Genomic DNA, 21141 nt, shown 5'->3' on the forward strand with positions numbered 1-21141 from the left:
TCTCCCTGCAGTGGTCATCTGCTAACCACCAGAGTTCAGAAATTAATTGGACACTTGGGCACAGCCCAGAACCTTCCTCTCCACTCCTGAAACCTATTATCAGAGGTGGTTGCAGGCCACCCCAGGCTTCAGCCTTGTTTCCTTGAGCTGTGTTTTGTTCTAGTCATTTGCAGGTGGGGCCCTGCTGAGCCTTCCCAGCTGGACTGTGGCACTCCCACAGTGCCCCTTGATTGAGAACTCTCTTCCCAGCCAGAGGCAGGAAGAGGACGAGGCACATGGGCCTGGTTGGCATCATGCACTAATCATGCCCTTTCCAGCTTTCTTACTCCTTCACAGCCCACATGCTCAAGGTCGTCTGTCTTTTCTGTCCCTCCCCACCCGTTCCAGTTAGATTTCTACTAAAGTAATAGTTAGCATTTTTGAAACAGTGTTGGCTTATTTAATCCTCACCACAAACCCATGAGGTGGGTTAAGAGAGATGAAAGAACTTACAAGGTCACACAGTTTTACGCAACCGCTGCCTTTTCTTCTCTTGGCTTCCAGGCTTGGGTTCCTTCTCTTTGTTTCTGGCTGTAACTTTGCAGTTACGAACTGTGGGTTCTTCATCATCTAGTCAGTTTTTAAACGTTACTCAGGACTCAGTTTGGGCCGTCTCTCTGCCGTATTCCCCTGAGGAATTGTGGTTCCCAGGATCAGGTGGTGAACCCCAGAGATCAGCTGTCTAGGGCCACCTTCTCTTCTGTGCTGAGGCCCTGTGTGTCCAGCTGCCTGGGATGATTCACCTCAGGTTCACACGTCCAAGGACAACTGCCCTCCTGTAGACCTGTTCCTCTCTGATGTTTGCTGTCTTGGTAGATGGCATCATAGTCAATATCATATTTATCAGATAGGTACATACAGGTGTTTATCAATCTCTCAAGTAAGCAAAAAGTAAATACTTATAAGGCTGCTTGTTGCAGTATTATAATTGTTAAAAAGTAAATACTTAAAAGCTTTTTGTTAGGTACTGTTATTGATAAATAATAGACTATATGACTCACCAAAAAAAAAAAGAGGTATATTTCATTAAGTGAAGTGAGGTATATCATTTTTAAATGAAAACAGTTGCCGAACCAGTATGTGATTGATCCCCAAAGAGCTAGAAGTCAGTAGGGGTCAGTACAGATCCTTTTTTTTTTCTTCTTCTTCTTAAAGCCATGTTCCTTGAAATACTGGAGTTTTCTTGAATTACTACTGGTCTCAAGATACGTTCAGGAAAAAATATTTCATGGCCAAGTAAGTTTGAGGGAAGATGCTTTATACTGTGTTTTTCTGATGGAAATTCGTAAGACACGTTCACTTATCAAGACCTCTGAAGTCTTCTAGCAAACAAAGTATTTAACTTCACTAAAGCTAGTAATCCCTTGATGTTCAGTTCAGTTCAGTTGATGTTCCAATTAGTGTTCAGTGGAAGACTGTTGCAAGTGCTCTTTTTCAAAAGTCCTTCCAGTATGTATGGATGAAACTGAATTACTAATATCAAAGAAGATATATTTTTCAAGAGTTTTGCAGGTCATTTAGTTAGTTCACACTTCTACTCAGTGAAGGAATCTTATGCACCGTTAATCTTGAGAAACAGCCTGTTTGATTAGTTCACAGTTGGAATTGTCAGGGAGCTTGTTTCATATTGATTCTGTTGGCTTTCATCTTCCTTTGGAATAACAGTCTTTTCTGTGAGACAAGTTCTTAAATATGTGACTGCTTTTCTTCTGTTAGACCTGTTTGACTGTTGCGTTCCATTATTTTCCAAGGGTTAGATGACAGTGAAGTATAACTGTGGCGCGCGTGTGTGTCTGCGCGCGTGTGTGTCTGTGGTAAAAGCTCATGCGGGCTCCGGGAGCCAGCAGCTAGTGTGTGTGGAGGCACAGCTGGCTCTGCCATTGCTTCTTGTCCTTGACTAATTGCATCTTGTGCCTTGGTTTCCTGTCAAGAAAATGATAATCCCTCTCCGGGGATTGGCCGTCTAGAGAACAGTGAAGTTGTGAGGGGCCCTGTGGCTGCGCCTGCTGTCGGCCTGCTTCACTCACCGGCCACCTGTGTGTCCAAGTCAGGAGGTGGCACATCTGCAGGGTACACGCCCGAAACGCGTGGACATTCATAACTGCAATTAGTAACTCCTGCGATGCCAAGGATCTCCTATACCTGAGTACTTTTGAAAACTACCTGATTTCCTAAGTATATTTTGTTTGTTTGTTCGTTTTTAATATCTTTAGGTTTGGGGACCTCCTAGGTTTTCTAGCTATGAGACGTGATTTATGAGGAAAATATTTTTACCCCTTACCTAAAAACCATTTTATCCTCTCTGACTTTTATGAAATCTACTTAAGAGTGACATTTTTTGATGGCTTGATTATAAGATATGGATATATAGTTTATAAAGCAAAATTCAACATTAACAGAGAAGCAAGTGTTTTGTGGGCACCTGTATTCTATTTTATTGTCCCAGGCAGTTCTACAATCGGTTCAGTTCACCAGACACTTGAGTGATGCATCAATAGATTAAGCATGGGCATGCAGTGCACGCGTGTACACACACACACACACACACACACACACACACCCCTACACCCCTACCCCTCTAAACTGGAAAACTTCATTGCCCAAGCCTCTTGTATCCATTGGAGCAGGCTGGTAGATACACAGGTGACCCACCCAGATGCCCCTTCAAGGAAGGACTTGACTCCCAGTGTTAGTGCCATCGGGCCTCAGCTGCAGAGCTGCCTGGACCAGGCTGCACCCTTCTCAGCCCAGTGGGAGTTAAAGGCCTGGCCTGCAGCCCATGTGAGACCCTCTGGCAACACTTGTTACAGAGTTCCCTGCCAGGGTGATGCTGGCTTTATAGGGCCTACATCACAGTTCATCTTTTCTCTGCCCCGTCTGCTTCCTCCTTGTCATCTCCTGGGTGCCCATCTCTAAGATGCATCTTCCACCCAAGCCAGGTCTCAGCATCTGCTCCGAGAGCCCTGCCTGGGACCTCCTCACAGGTCTCTGTTGCTGCCCAGTATGTGTGTGACCTATCTGTCCTTTTAGACATTTCCGTGATGTGCTTACTTCTAACATTTCCTTGTAGACTTTGTTTTAGATTTCTTTGCTGTATTAGTTATTAATGTTTTAAGTACATAGGTGAGGCTCTTTAGGGGATATTAAAAATATAAGATTAGGTCATCCTCTTTAAACCCACCCATTGAAGTATGAATTTTTGAAAACCTCAGATCATCTATGTATGAATTTTAGATACTCAGTGGGAACAACTAGAAAAAGGGAATGGATAGAGAAGAATAAATCACATAGCAGCAGGAATAGAAGATTTTGCTAATTTTTCAGCATATTTGGAATATAAACTGAGGTGTGATGTGGCATAAAGTTACCATGCATAGATCTGGACACAAAAAGTGTACAGCAAGTAAACTTGACAAGTGTGACATGAAAAGTTGTATTTGATCTCATAGATTAACAGTGCGTTTTAATAGAGTAAGATTCATAATTGGAATCAGAAATGTAATACAAAGAATAGAGAATATGTAAAGAACATATTTGATGTGCTTATGCTGAGACAGGAGAATGGAGGTGTTACGGAGAAAAATCCACATTGACTATTTTATTTGGTATATTTTAACTTTGCTAGAGGATAACTGGTATCTTGACTTTATCTTTTAAATTGTCCTGATCGTTGCACAGTTTATCTTAGTTTTTCAAAAGTCAAGCTTTAAAAAAAAAAAGTGGGCTTTCTTAAATTTCAAAATATTTGAGTAGAATCAATGCTGATACAATCAGGACTGACTTATTAACTCTTCAAAGCTATCGGCTCTTTTAATTGGAGATGTTGAGGTTTCCTCATTTAACAAATAGGCAATTGGTGGTTGTTTTTTCCTATGACTTACAGTGGTTTCACGGTTTTGACACTTTAAAAACGGAAGAACCTAAAATTCAGACTAGAGTGTACTAGTTTGTGGTCCTGCTACTTTGTAGTATTAGAAGCTTGCCAAGTTTGATTGCTTCTTTGAATTAGTTTCTTCATCTGAAGAGGACGGGTCAGAACTATCATTAAGGTTAACCTCTAATTGCCAGTGATTATATTGGCTCTTAAGAACAAATGCTTTTGGTACACAAATGCGTAGCACATAAAGCAACATGACGAAACCCCATCTCTACAAAAGAAAAAAAATTTTTTTTTAAAATTAGCCAGGCATGGTTGTCCTAACCTGTAGTCCCAGTTACTTGAGAGGCTGAGGTGGGAGGATCACCTGAGCCCAGGGGGTTGAGGCTGCAGTGAGCCGTGATCACGCCACCGCACTCCAGCCTGGGCAACAGAGTGATACCCTATTTAAAAATAAATAAATAAGCACGCTTTATTCCGTCACTGTAGCATTATGAGCGTAGACCATGTCTGTTTACCATTAAGAGTAAATAATGCCTAGGACAGTGCCTGGCATATGGTAGCATCCTACTAAATATTCGTTAAAACGAAGTAGTCACTAAAATTCTGTAATTTTCGTAAGCCTGTTTAAACACTGTGTTGGGGTATGTATACATGTGCATTGACCAAAATAATACAAAACATGACTAAATGAAATAGCAAGACATAAATTTTAGCCCAAAATCCAATATTTGAAGGAAAAAGTTTAGAAGAAACGAGATAGAATTTTGTAGAGATTCTAAAGAGGGATTTTGAGCAAGTTCAGATGCTTGATGATACTTGTATTTTATTCCTAAATCTTTTTAATACATACAGCTTTTCAATTCCTTAATTTATTCCTTCATTTATTTATGTAAAATATGTACTGAGCGCCATGGCGGGCTCTGTATGAGGTTCTCATGAGCCTGTGGGGCTTGCACCCTGGTGAAGTGAGGGATTACAGTAAAGAAACAAGTGCAGGGTTATGGCCTGGAGTAAGTGTTAAGAAGGGAAAATCCCATTTAAAGCAAACCTGTACGTCTTCTGGGACTTCCTAGTAAGCCTTCTTTGAAAATATGACTGGAAGGCAACTTGAAGAAGGGGAGGAACTCTCTAGAACTCTCTAGGCAGAAGCAGCAGCAGATGCAGAGATCCTGTGGCAGGGAAAGGAGACTGGGGTGGCCAGCGGGGACATCTGTGTGGCTGAACCTGAGGGGAGGGAGGGGGAGAGTTGAGGTTTTGTAAGAGGCAAATGAAGAGAGAGAAAAGGATCTGATAGTGCCATATTAAGGATTTCCCTTCTTCAAACTCTGCCTTGGCTCCCTGTTGCTCTTAGGGTGACAGCCTATTCAGAATTAGGATTATACCGTTCTTAGGAAGACAGCGATTTTAGACAGCTGACTGCCATGTCAAGAATGATACAAGCAGACACAAGGTATTAGAATCTAGTTTAGACAACTAAAATAGTGGCCCAGGTAAGAGATGGCAAGGATGGTTACTAGAGGAGGAAGTGGAGATGAGCGAATGGATTTGAAGTGAAGGCCGTAGCAGTTGGATGTGAAAGATGAGGGCTGTGGCATCAGACTCATGCCCAGGTTTCTGACTTGTGGATACATGTGGCGTTGCCACTCACTGACACGGACAACACTGATGGAGAAAGGCATTTGGGGGGCAGAGTAGAACATTTTTCTCAGTTGCTGATAGAAATTATAAGAGAAGTAAAAGGAAAAGGAGTAAAAGAGCATCTGGAGAGGTATGAGAAAGCTCATCCAAGATAGAATTAACTGGACTATGAGTTTGGGGAATTTAAGTGATTATTTCCCCTTAGGGAAAAATTAAGTGATGGGGAAAGTAGGGTGGGTCCAAACAGTTGATGCTATCAGATGGCACTACCAGTCCAAAACATGCTTATTATTAAGTGTGCTGTTCACCCTCCCAAAGTAGACGATGAAAGGAAAGCACGTGGAAACTACACACAGGAAACATTTCCAGAGTGGTTGATGAGTTGTTAGTTTCTTACAACTTGAGGGAGTCCTTGTGTTAAATATTTTTATATTCCACATTTGAACATACCAATTTGAATTAAGACATAAAATACTTTCAGGATCAGGAATGATGTTGTAGGTTGATAAAATATTAAGACCCATAGCCCAGAATATAAATAAATATTAGAGAATAGGTTTCAGTGGTTTAGACTTACTCCTTAAGCATGACCTCACAGGGTCCCTAAATTTGCCTTAGATTACACAGAGCTCTGTAATGCCATTGAGGATATAGGATGAGCTGAATTACTTGAGAAGGTAACTCGGACACAGGTTTGCAGGCTTCAATAACCTAGCCTCATTGTTCCAGATCTCGTTTACTTCCCAATAACATTTGCTTTATGAAACCATTCAAATAATTCAGTGTTTCTTGATTTGCACTAGAAATACCTTATTTAAAACCTTTATGTTTTGATGTGATGTACATAGGTAGTCCTTAAATTATGTCTGTGATACCGTGCATTGAGAAGTACTGGTTTGATAGAATATTGAATACCTAAGTTACTTTATTTATGTGTCCAAGATGCTGAAGCATTATATATTGTTTTTGTCATTAGCTTCATATACGTGGAAATAATAGCCACTACTATTGTTAAGCATTTACTCTGTGTTAAGTATTTTCTAATACATTATCTTATTTAAACTCTACATATCCATTTGAGGAAAGCAGTTGGCCTCCATTTTGCAGACTAGGAAATTAGAGCTTAGAGAGGTTAAGAAACTCACCCAGTACCACATGTACCTACCTAGTAGATGTAGCACTGAGCTTCAAACTCAGGTCTCTCTGAATTCAGAGTACATTTTGAATCTTGATAATTCTTGCCAGATTCCCTCCTTAAAAAGGGAGTGCCTATTTCCTTTCATTGCAGCCTCACCAACATTTGCATTCTTGCTGAGTTCTAAGTGAAAAGTTACTAAAAGTCATAGGTAACCCGTGAGATTGAATGATTTTTCCTATTTATTAGCTGTTTGTGTTCCTGGGAATTTCCTGAGCATATCCTTTGCCCTTTTTTCTTTGAGTTTGTCTTTCTAATTGTCATCTAGGTCAAGTGATATATATTTTTGATAACTTTAGAAGGCAAAGAAAGGCAACATAGTTGTGCTTGTGCAAACTTTTACCCAGGTTTTCTCTTGAGTGCTAATACCGTAATGATTTTGAACTAAATGTCTAAGCATATTTTTGTACACAGACCATATGATTAACATGAGTGTGTTTCCACATAGAAAGAGAAATGGTCTCTAGAGGGGGCCCTGCTAATGCCTGCAGACTGAGTGTTTCTGTCAGTGTGTCTCACCCTATTACAGTACCCCAGAGACAATCCACTGATTCTCTTTATTTTTTTCCTCAGGTTTGTCTGCAATGAGATTTCATTCTCTACATTTAAAGGACATCCTTTCTGAGCTGCTGTGAATAAATTTGGAATGGTACTGTATATTTTCATCTAATGGAGAACTAGCTGTACTTTGAATAAGGATTGCTGCACTGGACGACTTTAGAACATCCCTCACAATGTCGTCAACCCGGAGCCAGAACCCCCACGGCCTGAAGCAGATTGGCCTGGACCAGATCTGGGACGACCTCAGAGCCGGCATCCAGCAGGTGTACACGCGGCAGAGCATGGCCAAGTCCAGATATATGGAGCTCTACACGTATCCTCCTGCCTAGCGCAGGTTGATTTGTTTAGAGTTTTGATTATTTACTAGTATGACTTATGAATTATTAGAATTTTATATTGTTTTCTCCTCCCAGTTCATCATGTAAAATAATCGCAGGGTTCATTTTTAGCCTTAAGTTTTTGAACAGAGTAGAACTGGTTCATTTTTAGTCAAATGCAGCGCTGGGCAGTACAGTCACCACTGGGCACATGTGGCTGTTTACATTTGAAATATTTTAAAGTTCCTTAGGCACACTAGCTGTGTGATTAATAAATAAAACATTTCTGTCATGTAGAAGGTTCCGTTGGGCAATGCTGGTCTAAAGCAAGGTCCTGAGGTTCTCAGCTGATCGTTTGTTTTACGTCCATTTGTTTATATATTGTCTATCACTGCCTTGTGTTGTGGGAACAGAGTTAAGTAGTTGTGTCAGAAACAGTTTTGTCCATGAAGCCTAAAATATTTACTACCTGCCCTTTTACAGGAAAAGTTCATTTACCTGATCTAAAGGGATAGAACATCGAGCAAAAGTTTTCCTGTTACGGCCCTATTTTTTTGTGTTTTTGAGACAAGATCTCACTCTGTCACCCAGGCTGGAGTGCAGTGGTATGATCACAGCTCACCGCAGCCTCAACTGCCTGGGCTCAAGCAATCCTCCCATCTCAGCCTCCCAAGTAGCTGGGAGCGCAGACACGTGCCACCACACCTGGCCAATTTTTTTTTATTGTTTATAGAGACAGAGTCTTGCTATGTTGCCCAGTCTGTGGCCCTATTTTTTAAAGTACAGTATTTAAAAAGAATTTTATTCTTTTAGTTTTTGGTCCACGATGTGCATGGGGGACTGTGCTGTGTGCTACAAAGGTGATGAGGGTGGAAAAGATACGGCTCCCGCTATTCATGTGGTTGGAGATGCACCAGCTAATTTGGAGGCTTTCTTGATTCCATAGAAATATGACATTGAAATTAGAGTTAAGCTCACTCAGGAGAGAGAGATTGCCGCTGTTTCTAGGACTTTAAAGTTGCTGATTCAATGGAGCTTCAGGTTTAAATTTTTAGACTATATCAGTTACTATCAAACTAGTTGTTGTGATATTCCAGTATGTTCTTGCATGTTAATATTTTAGAATCCTAAAAAAAAATTAAGTAGATATAACACTATGTCAATCTCTGAATTAGCATAAAATGTGTGTTTGCATATTTATACATGTATATACACTTACATATAGAATACTTTTAAAATAATAGCTTTATTGAGATGTAATTACGTACCATAAAATTCAACCTTTTAAAAAGTATACAATGCAGTGGTTTTTAGTATATTTACAGAGTTTTGCACCTATCACCACTATCTAATTTTAGAACATTTTAATCACCCCAAAACGACACCTTGTACCCATTAGCAGTCACTCCTCATGCCCTCTTCCCCCGAGGCCCTGGCAATCACTCATTTACTTTGTCTCTATGAATTTGCCCATTCTGTACATTTTGCATACATGGAGTCATACGATCTGTGGGCTGCCTATGTAGCTTCTTTGAGCATGCTTGGAGGCTTCATCCTTGTAGCACGAATCGCTGTGTACGTCATTCCTTTTTATGACTCAGTTGTATAGCTAGTCTACATTTTGTTTGCCCATTGATCAATGATGGACATTTGGGTTATTTCCACCTTTTGACTGTTACTAATACCACTGTAAACATTGCGTGCGGGTTTTTGAGTGGCTCTGTGGCTTCTGGTCTCCAGGGTGTGTACGTAGGAGTGGGATTGCAGGGTGCTATGACGGGTAGGATGCTTTTAAAGAAGATAGAGTCTTTGCCAAGTGAGAGGATATTATGCCCCCAGCAGGGTTCTGGCTTGCTAGGTATGACATTTTCTTAATTCTTGTAAGAAAGCTGAAGGTGGTAGTTCCACTGGTGAGGGAAGACACTGGTGGGATTTCTGATGTACAGAAAGCAGGAGAGCACTGCTCCAGAGCCCAAGGAGGTGTCATTGCTGATCTGTCTCTGGAGAATTTCTTTTTAAAATCCACCTTATTGAGATATAATTAATATGCCTTGTAAGTCATGCTTTTTTTTTTTTTTTTTGACAGAGTCTCGCTCTGCCACCCAGGCTAAGTGCAGTGTCATGATCTTGGCTCACTGCAACCTCTGTCTCCTAGGCTTAAAGGATCCTCCCATCTCAGCCTTCAAGTGGATGGGACCACAGGCACGCACCACCATGCCCGGCTAATTTTTTTTTTTTTTTTTTTTTTTTCTAGAGACTGTTTCACCAAGTTACCCAGGCTGGTCTCGAACTTCTGGGCTCAAGCATTCCGCCTGGCTTGGCCTTCCAAAGGCTGAGATTACAGGTGTGAGCTACCACGCCCAGCCTTGGGAATTTCTTAATGTGTTCTTTCTTTTTTAAATCAGGTTGGTCCTTTTTCTGATGGGTTATTTTTGCTCATAAGGCAGTGAGACTTTGTATGCCAGCAGAAGTTACCGAATTCTTATATTCTACAAATAATTAAATTCGTATAGTTTGTAGTTGTTTTGGTACCTGCAACTTTAATTTTTTTTAGGACTGCCTCTCAAATTGGGCAGTTTTTTTTCCAGTTTTGTCTGAGAAATAGTAGCTCCATATATTTACAAAAAATTGGAGACTCTAAACCAAGTCTAAAATATCTTTCTTTAATTCTTTAGACATTATAATGAAATAATGGCTACAGTTTGAGTCCTGTGTGTCAGGCTTTGGGCTTGGAACCATCCACACCTCATTAAGCCTTATCTCACCGCAGACTGGTGGTAGTCACCTTGCTCTGTGGATAAGCTTCAGGAACGTGGTTGTATAGCAGCCAGTGGTGGTGGTGAGGCAGGTCTTAAGGTTCTCAGCAGTCTGAATCTAAAATCGCCTTTAGACGCTCTATGTAGTCTTCAGCTACTATATTTGAATGGATCACATTTCTCAGAGTATTACATTTCTATATTTTCTTTGAGAAGTTGTGAAGAAGTATTTTGATTAACTCTTCAATATATTAGGATAGAAGTGAAACAATAGAGTGTATACTTAGTTTATTAATTGTTGAAAATCATAAAATACTACTTTACCCCCTAACTCTTCACATACCTTTTCAGCATCATTGTGAGAACTGAAAGAATTTTGAGTCATCTGTCATGTTTTTGTAGAGCCATCTTCACTTAAAGCCATTTATGCGTAGTACTTTTTGGAATTGCGTATATGTTGCTGTTATTGCTGTTTTATTCCAGCCCAGGTTGCTTAACAGAGCAGTTTTTCAGAAGTTTTCTCTTACTGGTGTATATTTGGTCATTTTAAAATAATCTCCTAAAGGCTTGTTCGCTGTGACACCTAATACTTGCAGTTGTAAGGTTGTGTTTCAGGGAAGGAGGTGCTTTGGACCGGGGAAGAAGGAGCTGGCAGTGCCTCTCACTGTTCTAGTATCACTCTGCAAAATTAGACATGCCTCATCAGCAGTTGGCAAAGGAAGTGGGTTAGAAAGGAAAACTGGTTGAGAGAAAAAGGAGGGATTCTTTTCCTTCCCATAACTCTGGCTAGTAGCTAACAGCTAGATTTTTACCCATTGTGTATCCTGGAGGAGAAAATTGAGTGTTTTTGTTTTAGAAAAAGCAACTACTTCTTGCTGTAAAACAAATATTCTCGGAGCCTTTAGGAACCTGTGACATTTGTGGTTGCTGTAGCAGGGAGGTGGGTTATTATACAGCATAAATATTTATCTTGACTTTTCAACTTAAAATGGTGAAAGAAGGGAATTTTGGAAAAGCCAGAAAAAAAAAAAAAAAAAAAAGAAAATGACCAGAGCATCTGCAGACAGAAAGATCCACTTTATTTAACTTGGTTTTCAGCCATTTCTCAAAGACTTGGTTTTTCTCCTAAAGTTTTAGGCTTGAGCCATCACTCTCCACTGTGAGTCTGTCTGTTAAGCACTTCTAACTATTCACTTCTAGTTTTCTGTGATGTCTTACGTGTATAGTTACCATGCAGCAACTGTGTGTGTGTGTGTGTGTGTGTGTGTGTGTAAGTCAGAGTCTCACTCTGTCAGCCCAGGCTGGAGTGCACTCATGGGTTCATGGCTCACTACAGCCTTGAGCTGGGGTCAGGTGATCACCCCGCCTCAGCCTCCAAGTAGCTGGGACCACAGGCGCACACCACTACATCTGTCAAATTTTTGTATTTTTTGTAGATACAGGGTTTCACCGTGTTGCCCAGGCTGGTCTCAAACTCCTGGACTCAAGTTATCCGCCCACCTGGGCCTCCCAAAAGGCTGGGGTGACAGGTATGAACCACTGCACCCGGCCTGTTTTTCTTTTGCAATAAAATACGTAGAATAAAATTCTATGCAGGTGGGTAAATAATACCAGGTTTCTTTCCTTTTGAATTTGAAATAGGTATTGGCATTTCTTATTCGATTTATTGACACCGCTATATTTCAGGTGTTGTGCTTGGGTTGGAACACAAACATGGGTCCTGGCTAGAGGAGAGGCATTTAAGGGGATGCAGTGAAGTATGAGGGTCCGGCCTAGCTCGTGCAGGTGTCAGGTCACCTGTTGGAGGTTTCTGTTCATCGTTCTGGGCCCCAGACCTACCTGTCTTTTGTTTCCAGGTCAGGTACCTCAGATTCATAATTTTACCTTCCCTTGGAATCAGTTTAAACTTTCATGTTGATGTCTTTTTTTTTCTCTCTACCTGAATAAATGCTCATAAACTTCGAAGTTTCTATTTGTCTTCCTGTACATTGCTGTGGCCTGAATCAGTTTGTTCTGTTCCTTAGCCTGTTTTATCCAGTGTTCTTTTCCCCCACTAGCACCCTAAGAATCTCATTCATATTTGAGAATGAGATTGGTTGATTTGAGAATCATTCATTCATATTTGAGAATGAGATTGGTCTTGGTTGCTCTCAGTAAGTCATAACATAAGCACATTCAGAATTCACATTTAATCGTCTATTTTGATGTTTAGTGATAAGGTTCGTGATTGCTGGGGGATGGGGCACTTTTTCACCCGAGTCAATCTGCTGAGCCCTTGGAGCCTGCGGCTGTGCTTTGCAGGGACACCGTGCCAGGACACGCTGGTCCCTGCTGCAGCTCTGCACCTGCCAGTTGAGCAGTCCCGTCTTGGCTGCCGCCACCACTCTTTTCAGGTCCACACTCTTGACCATCGCCTTCCTTTCCATAGGAGCTGCACTGCAGGGGAGTGTTCAGGTGGCAGCCTTCCTGCTTCACCTGCTCACTGCAAAATTCTCTCCTTTATAGAAAACCAAAATTTCAAAGAACAGCAGATCACACAGAAGGAATAACAAACTGTCTTCAAGGTAGATTAATGATGATCCATGTCTGTTTTAGAATAACCATCCATCCCAACAAATGTGTTTGGACACTTTTCATCTTGCACTCTTAATTTAGGAGTCTTACATTAATCTGATTCTGCTCACCTAATGAGCATGGCTCACATCAAATGAACCTAAACATAGAAAGTTTTCATATTTTTCAGATGTAATCTATCCTTCTCGTGTGTGTGTGTGTGTGTGTGTGTGTGTGTATGTTTATCCATACTTTTAGCATAAGTCTGTAAAAGGACATACTGGTTCACAGAAAGAAGAAATGCAGATAGTAAGCATATGGAAAAATGTTCAACCTTATAACTGTTAAATGAAGAATTAGGCCAGCCATGCTCATGCCTTTAATTCCCAGAATTTGGGAGGCCAGGGCAGGTGGATCACTTGAGCTCAGGAGTTTGAGACCAGTCTGGGCAACATAGCAAAACCTTGTCTTTTTAAAAAAAAAAAAAAAAAAAAGCCAGGTGTGCTAAGTGCATGCCTGTAGTCCCAACTACTCAGGAGGCTGAGGCAGGAGAAACACTTGCGCCTGGGAGGTCGAGGCTGCAGTGAATCATGATCGCACCACTGCAATCCAGCCTAGGCAACACAGTGAGACCCTGTTTTTACCTATCAGGTTGAAAAACATTGTTAAGAAATGACTATTACAGCCAGTGTTGGCAAGGAGACCAAGCTCTACAGTGCAGGCAGAAATGTTAGTTTGCTATGATCTTTCTGGAGGGAAATTTAGAAATATATTTTTTTGTTTTGAGATAGAGTTTTGCCCTTTCACCTAGGCTGGAGTGCAATGGCACAATCATAGCTCAGTGCGGCCTCCAACTCCTGGACTCAAGTGATTCCACCCTCCACCCCACCTCAACCTCCTGAGTAGCTGGGACTGCAGGCGCACACCACCACACCTAATTTTTTATTTTTTGCAGACGTGGAGTCTTGTTATGTTGCTAGTCTTGAACTCCTGGCTTCAAGCAATCCTCCCACCTTGGCCTCCTGAAGTTGTGGGGTTATAGGCATGAACCACACAAGCCTGGCCTTTCTAGAGACATAAAAATGTACTGCGGCCCAGCAATTTATTTTTTAAACTTTATCCTAAGGAAATAGTTGTATTCAAAATTGCATGTGCAAGGCTCTTCAGCATATTTTAATAATAGGAAACAATGGAAAACAACCTCAATCTTCAATATTAAGGATAATTATAAACTGCTACTAAAAACGCAATGAAGACTATTGACATGGAATAATGTTCATAATATATTGCTGTGGGAAAGCAGGATATGAAGTGGGTATGTGAATTGTGAACCATCACCACACGCTCCTGCTTTTGAAAAAGTTTATGTACACCATATGGAAAGGAACTGTCCCTTATAAGGTGGTGGACGTATATATGAGTTTTTAAAAATTGCTCTTCTTTGCCTTCTAGATTTTCATATAGAGCATGCATTTAAAAGTGCAGTTTATTAGTTTGCCTTTTGCAAATGTTAAGCCTAGTTTGCAAAGTTCTTGCTATCTTTTACTACTGATCTGGTACTACTAAAATCATTCTTAGGATTGAGAAATTGTTTATCTGTCTTAAAGTAAGACCCTGTAGAAATTATGAGGTTGCATACTTGTCACAAGTGATTTTTTTTTTGGTGGGGGTGGGCAGTTAGTATAAATATGGCATGTTCTTCAGCTATTTTTCAAAGTTTGATTCACAGTATATATACTCAGAGTACTTTGAACGTTATGTAACACGTTTTTTAGTTCATTATAATCAATTGCAATTAGTTTTTGCTTTTGAAGTATGCTATTAGATGTGAATTTATTTGCTTCGTATGGGATATTTCTTTTCAGAAATGCACGTACCCACAGACTGGACAGGACTTTATTCTTTTATAACTACAGACAGATTATACAGGATAGTATGTGAGCCTGCTGTTCTGCCATTTGGTACAGGTTAACTTGTTAATGTGTGAAGATAGGAAGTACTATATATGTGTGTGTGTGTGTATATATATATTTATTTATTTATTTATTTATTTATTTATTTTCAGAGGGCGCCTTGCTCTGTTGCCCAGGCTGGAGTGCAGTGGTGCGATCTTGGCTCATTGCAACCTCCACCTCCTGGGTTCAAGCGATTCTCATACCTCAGCCTCCCGAGTGGCTGGGATTACAGGTGCGCACCACCATGCCCGGCTAATTTTTGTATTTTTAGTAGAGACGGGGTTTCATGTTAGCCAGGCTGGTCTCAAGCTCCTGACCTCAAGCAATCTGTTCACCTCGGCCTCCCAAAGTGCTGGGATTACATGGGTGAGCCACCACACCCAGCCTAGGAAGTACTGTATTTTTAATAAAACTTTTAGTGCATCTTTCCATGTGATTTTAATAGAAGTTACTTGTTTAAATTTCCACTTCTTAAGTCGCATTTGGGAAACAAGTGGTAGTAGGAAATGATTCTGTTCTGTTTAGTTTTGCTTCTTTGAATTGGCTTTTCTTTTAGCTAATGAGAATGGTTCCAGTTTGGCAATAACTAAAAGTCCAGAATTGATTCCCCAGGTGTGTTCACTTCAGAAATAAGGCATGGTGCTGTGGGTAACAGAGACATTTGAGAATACTGGCTCCGTCACCCCGCTGCTCACTTTATATTACATTAGTAGTAGATGCTGAACTCTGGGAAGGCAGTCTGTTGGTGAGGCCTAAGTCACACACATGATGCCTGGCACTGGGCAGGTGCCCAGAGGGTGTCTGCTTGCTGAAAGGTGAGATGTGAAGCTTTGCACCTAATAGGACCCTTTCACAGTGACTTGCCCCTGCCCATCAGTACAGAAGTATGCCTTGGCAGACAACGTTTCTAGGACAACAGAAGAGTTGTAGGACCTATTTTGGAGGCTGAACCAGGCTTGGCTCTTGAACATAAACCCCTGTACCACCTTACACCATTTCCCCACCTGCCTGTAGAGGAGGCCCCAGATACCTGCTTATGTTCTCACCTGCTTTCTGGCCAAAGAAGCTCTCAGAGGACCTTCAGCAAAGAACCTCAGAGTTTTAAAAGTCAAATGTATGGGTTTGTTAGAGTCTATGGCTGCCTTAGTATAAAATACCTAATCTATTGTCTGCTGAATGAAACTTCTATTTTATTGCCTTGTAGACTTTTAATTTTTTATCTCTGATGTTTCTGCTTTTTCTTATTTCATCTTAATTCCTATGTTTAACTTGTCCTCATACTGTTTTAATTTATTTTCCTTTAAGAATAACTTTAGATGTGACCATTTTTCTCCTAAAGATTAGTCATAGTTCGTTTTTCTACTCTTCTAAAGTAAATGATTTGTGAACACTTAATTTGTGTGCATGTTGGGGCAACAGGTGGCGAGTGTGGCATTGTGGGGGCAGCGGGGTGGGGGAGCAGCAGGAGCCCAGGCATAGAGAGCAGCCGGGAGGCTCCGGCCCTGTCCTTTCACACAGGCGCCCTTCAGGGCTCATTCTTCAGGAAAATGGCACACCTCAGAATTCAGGAATACATCCATTTTACAGTCCTTCCTTGAACATGGGGAATTCTCCCCTTCCAGATAATACACTTGAATTATCCCAATAGCGCTTTTTCCTCAGGTCTCATAGCAGTGAGGTGTGAGGAGGGGCTGGTGGCCTGGACAGATCTCCCTCAGGCAGCTTCTGATCACATGAAGAGCCTGCTCGTTCCATTTCTGATAACATTTCTCCATATAGTTCAGTTGATTTAAAGCTGAGATAAAAATACTGTGAAGCTAAGACTGTGTGTCATCAGAGCTATATAAGATCTGCTTTCACTCCTGCCTCTGCTGATTCAGCCTGGATTCAAAGCACAGTTGATCCTGTTCTTTAGGCGAAGGTGCCCTAATCTGGGGGCACCTCTCGGGCTGCCATGTAAACTTCGTGTCCATTGAGCACCTTTTTATATGCACCATTTGTATGTCATCTTTTGTAAAGTGTCCAAGTCTTTCATCTCCTGTTTTTTCCATTTTTGGGATATTTTGCTTTTTGTTAGTTTTAGTTCTTTATATGTCAAGGATACCAGTGTTTTGTCAGATATATTTTGCTAATATTTTCTTCAAGTCTGAGGCTTGCTAATCATTTTCTTAATGGTGTCTTTGGGTGAGCAAATGTTTACTTTGGGGAAACCTAATTTATTGGTTTTATTTATTTATTTATTTATTTTTTGCATTTATTGCCTCTGTGACATAAGAAACCTTTGCCTAGATCTCAAATATATTTTGTGTTTTCCTCATAAGACTTTATGGTTTGGGCATTTACTTTTAGACCTGTGATCCACCTGGAGTTAACTTTTGTATATGGTGTACAGTAAGCCTTGAGGTTAAATTTCCCCTGTGTGGATATCCAATTATTCCAGTGTCATTTGTTGAAAAAAACTTTTCCTCAATGGGCTGTCAACTTCTTGTCAATTTGTACCCCAAAAGTTGATTGATTAGAATGGTATTGAATTTTTTAATGGCTTTTTTTTTTGAGACAGAGTTTTGCTGTTTTTGCCCAGGCTGGAGTGCAATGGTGCAACCTTGGCTTACTGCAACCTCCACCTCGCAGGTTCAAGTGATTCTTCTGCCTCAGCCTCCTGAGTAGCTGGGATTACAGACGCACGCCACCACGTCTAGCTAATTTTTTTGTATTTTTAACAGAGACAGGGTTTCACCATGTTGGCCAGGCTGGTCTTAAACTCCTGACCTCCAGTAATCCACCTACCTCGGCCACCCATAGTGCTGGGATTACAGGTGTGAGCCATTGTGCCCGGCCTTAATGGCTTTGAGATCTAATTCACATAGCATACAGTGCACTCATTTAAAGTGTACATTTCAATAGTTTCTGGTATATTTACAGATAATGTTCAACTGTCATATTCAATTTTAGAAGATTTTCATCATCTCAAAAAGAAACCCTGTGCCCTTTAGTTGTCACTTCCTTCTTACCCCTACCTTCTACTAATGTACTTTGTCTCTATAAATTCACCTATTCTGAACATTTTGTATACATATAACTATATGATATGTGGTGTTATGTACTTAATTGTGCCCCTCCTCCATTCATATCTTGAAGCCCTAACCCCCAGTATATTTGGATGGTATTTGGAGGTAAGGCTCTTTGGGGGAATAATTAAGGTTAAATAAAATCGTGACAGTGGGGCCTTACCCTGATAGGATTGGTGTCCTTATAAGAAGAGGAAGAGACACCAGAGAGCTCTCTCTCCACATACAGAGAGGAAAGGCCATGTGAGGACACAATGAGAAGGTGGCCATCTGCAACCCTGGAAGAGAGCCCTCACCAGAAACCAACCCTGACAGCACCTTGAGCTCGGATCTCTAGTCTCCAGAACTGTGAGAAAATAAATTCCTGTTGTTTAAGCCATCTAGTCTGGTATTTTATTATGGCAGCCTAAGCCGACTAATACATGTGGTCTTTCGTGACTGGCTTTCTTCCATTTAGTATAATGTTTTCAGACTTCATCCATGTTGTAGCATATGTCAGTACTTCATTTTTATGATAAAATAAGATTCCATTCTGTGGATATACCACATTTTGTTTATCCGTTCATCAGGTGATGGACAGTTGGGTTATTTCCACCTTTTACTATTACGAATAGTGCTGCTGTAAATATTTGTGTATAGGTTTCTATGTAGACATATGTTTTCATTTTTCTTAGATGCCTACAAGTGTAATTTCTGGGTCAGGTGGTAACTGTGTGTTTAACCACTTGCAGAACTACCAAATTATTTTCCAAAGTGGCTGCATTATTTTACTTTCCCACCAGCAGTGTATGAGGGTTCCAGTTTCTCCACATTCTGGCCAACACTTGTTGTGTTGTGTTGTATTTATTTATTTATTTATTTATTTATTTTGAGACAGAGTCTTGCTGTCATTCAGGCTGGAGTGCGTGGCAAGATCTCAGCTCACTACAACCTCCTCCTCTTAGGTTCAAGCGATTCTTCTGCGTCAGCCTCCTGAATAGCTGGAACCACAGGTGTGCACCACCATGCCCAGCTAATTTTGGTGTTTGTAGTAGAGACAGGGTTTCATCATGTTGGCCAGGCTGGTCTCAAACTCCTGGCCTCAAGTGATTCTCCTGCCTCGGCCCCCCAAAATGCTGGGATTGCAGGCATGAGCCACCACATCTGGCTCAACATTTGTTATTTTCTGACTTTTTGATTCTAGCCATCCTAATGGGAATGAAGTAGTATCTCATTGTGGTTTTGATGTGCACCCTTATTGAAAATCAGGTGTCCACAGACTCATGAGTTTATTACTGTCATTTTGTAGTAAGTTTTGAAATTGTGATGTTTGAGTCCTACAATGTCGTTCTTTTTGAAGATTGTTTTGGCTCTTTTGAGTCTCTTGAAATTCTATATGTATTTTGGAATCAGCTTGTTACTTCCTACAGTGGAGCCAACTGGGATTATGATAGGGATTACATTGAATCTTTGGATCAATTTGGGGAGTATATTAGTCTGTTCTCATACTGCTAATAAAGATATACCCGAGACTGGGTAATTTATAAAGGAAAGAGGTTTAATGGACTCACAGTTCCACATGGCTGGGGAGGCCTCACAATCATGGTAGAAGGCAAAGGAGAAGCAAAGTCACGTCTTACATGGCAGTAGGCAAGAGAGCTTATGTAGGGAAACTCCCATTTATAAAACCATCAGATTCTGTGAGACTTATTCACTACCACGAGAACACTATCTGGGAAACTGCTTTCATGATTCAGTTATCTCCACCTGATCTTGCCCTTGACACATGGAGATTATTACAGTTCAAGGTGCTATTTGGGTGGGGACACAGCCAAACCATGTCAGGGAGTATTACCATTTTAATAATTCTTAAATCTTTCTACCTTTTCTGTTTGTTTGTTTGTTTTTTTTTTCTTTGAGATGGAGTCTCACTCACTCTGTCGCCCAGGCTGGAGTGCAGTGCATGTTCTTGGCTCACTGCAGTCTCTGCCTCCCGGGTTCAAGCGATTCTCCTGCCTCAGCCTCCTGAGTAGCTGGGATTACAGACATGCACCACCACGCCCAGCTAATTTTTGTATTTTTCGTAGAGACTGGGTGTCTTACCATGTTGGCCAGGCTAGTCTCAAACTCCTGACCTCAAGTGATCCACCTGCCTCGGCCTCCCAAAGTGCTGGGATTATAGGCATCAGCCATCATGCCCAACTCTTTCTACCTTTTTTGATATAAGTATTTGAAAGTATAAATTTCCTTGTAAGGATTTTTACCCTCATTCCACAAATTCCAAATTCCAAAAAAGATATATTGTATCTTCATTATTTAATTCAAAACACTTTCTTTGACCTTTGAATTATATAGAAAGATGTTGTTTCGAAATATTGGATTTTCCCGTGTAGCTTATTGTTACTAATTCCTAATTATAATTCCATTTTGATCAGAGAACACACTGTATAATTTCAGTCCTTTTAAATGTATTGAAACATGTTTAATGGCCCAGAAAATAGCCTATCTTGGTGAACGTACCATGTACTCTTGAAAAGAATGTGGGTTCTGCAGCCGTTGGCTGTAGATGGTGATGTGCTGCAGCTGGATCAGATCAGCTTGCAGGAGATGATTGTGCCCATCTCTCCCCATCTCCATGTGTGATATCGTCCTGTTGGTAGCTTGCATCTGCCATGGTGGGAACCTTATACAATAGACATCTACAGAGGCTACAAATCAGGGCTTTTCTTTTTTTCTTTTCTCCCCCCTCAGAGAGCCAATTTACCAGTATACCACTGGGTGTAGAATGTTACAGCTGCCCATACAGATCATCCAAGTTGTGATTGATATTTTTCCTGTGGTCTAGTTGCTGAGAGGAATGTTGAATCTTATCCTATGACTGTGAAATTGTCTCCTTTACCCTTTAATTCTGTCAAATTTTCATATATTTTAGGCCGGATGTGGTGGCTCATACCTGTAATCCCAGCACATTGGGAGGCCAAGGTGGGCAGATCACCTGAGGCCAGGAGTTCAAAACCAGCCTGGCCAACATGATGAAACCCTCTCTCTACTAAAAATACAAAAATTAGCCGGTCATGGTGGCAGGCGCCTGTAGTTACTCTGGAGGCTGAGGCAGGAGAATCGCTTGAACCCGGGAGGTGGAAGTTTCAGTGAGCCGAGATCGCACCACTGCACTCCAGCCTAGGTGACAGAGCAAGACT

General features: G+C 41.0%; 1 protein-coding gene across 3 annotated transcripts in view; it reads left to right on the forward strand.

The window, feature by feature from the left end:
* CUL1 (cullin 1) overlaps positions 1 to 21141 on the forward strand; it is a 102121-nt gene that overhangs the window by 24028 nt on the left and 56952 nt on the right. For all 3 annotated transcript variants that reach the window (XM_030826049.1, XM_030826048.1, XM_030826050.1), the window contains exon 2: positions 7326 to 7626. In XM_030826049.1, the coding sequence (XP_030681909.1) occupies positions 7487 to 7626 (140 nt within the window). In that variant the 5' untranslated portion in view covers positions 7326 to 7486. The remainder of the gene's footprint in view (positions 1 to 7325; positions 7627 to 21141) is intronic.

This window comes from Nomascus leucogenys, chromosome 13, assembly GCF_006542625.1.
Source record: "Nomascus leucogenys isolate Asia chromosome 13, Asia_NLE_v1, whole genome shotgun sequence".
Lineage (NCBI taxonomy): Eukaryota > Metazoa > Chordata > Mammalia > Primates > Hylobatidae > Nomascus > Nomascus leucogenys.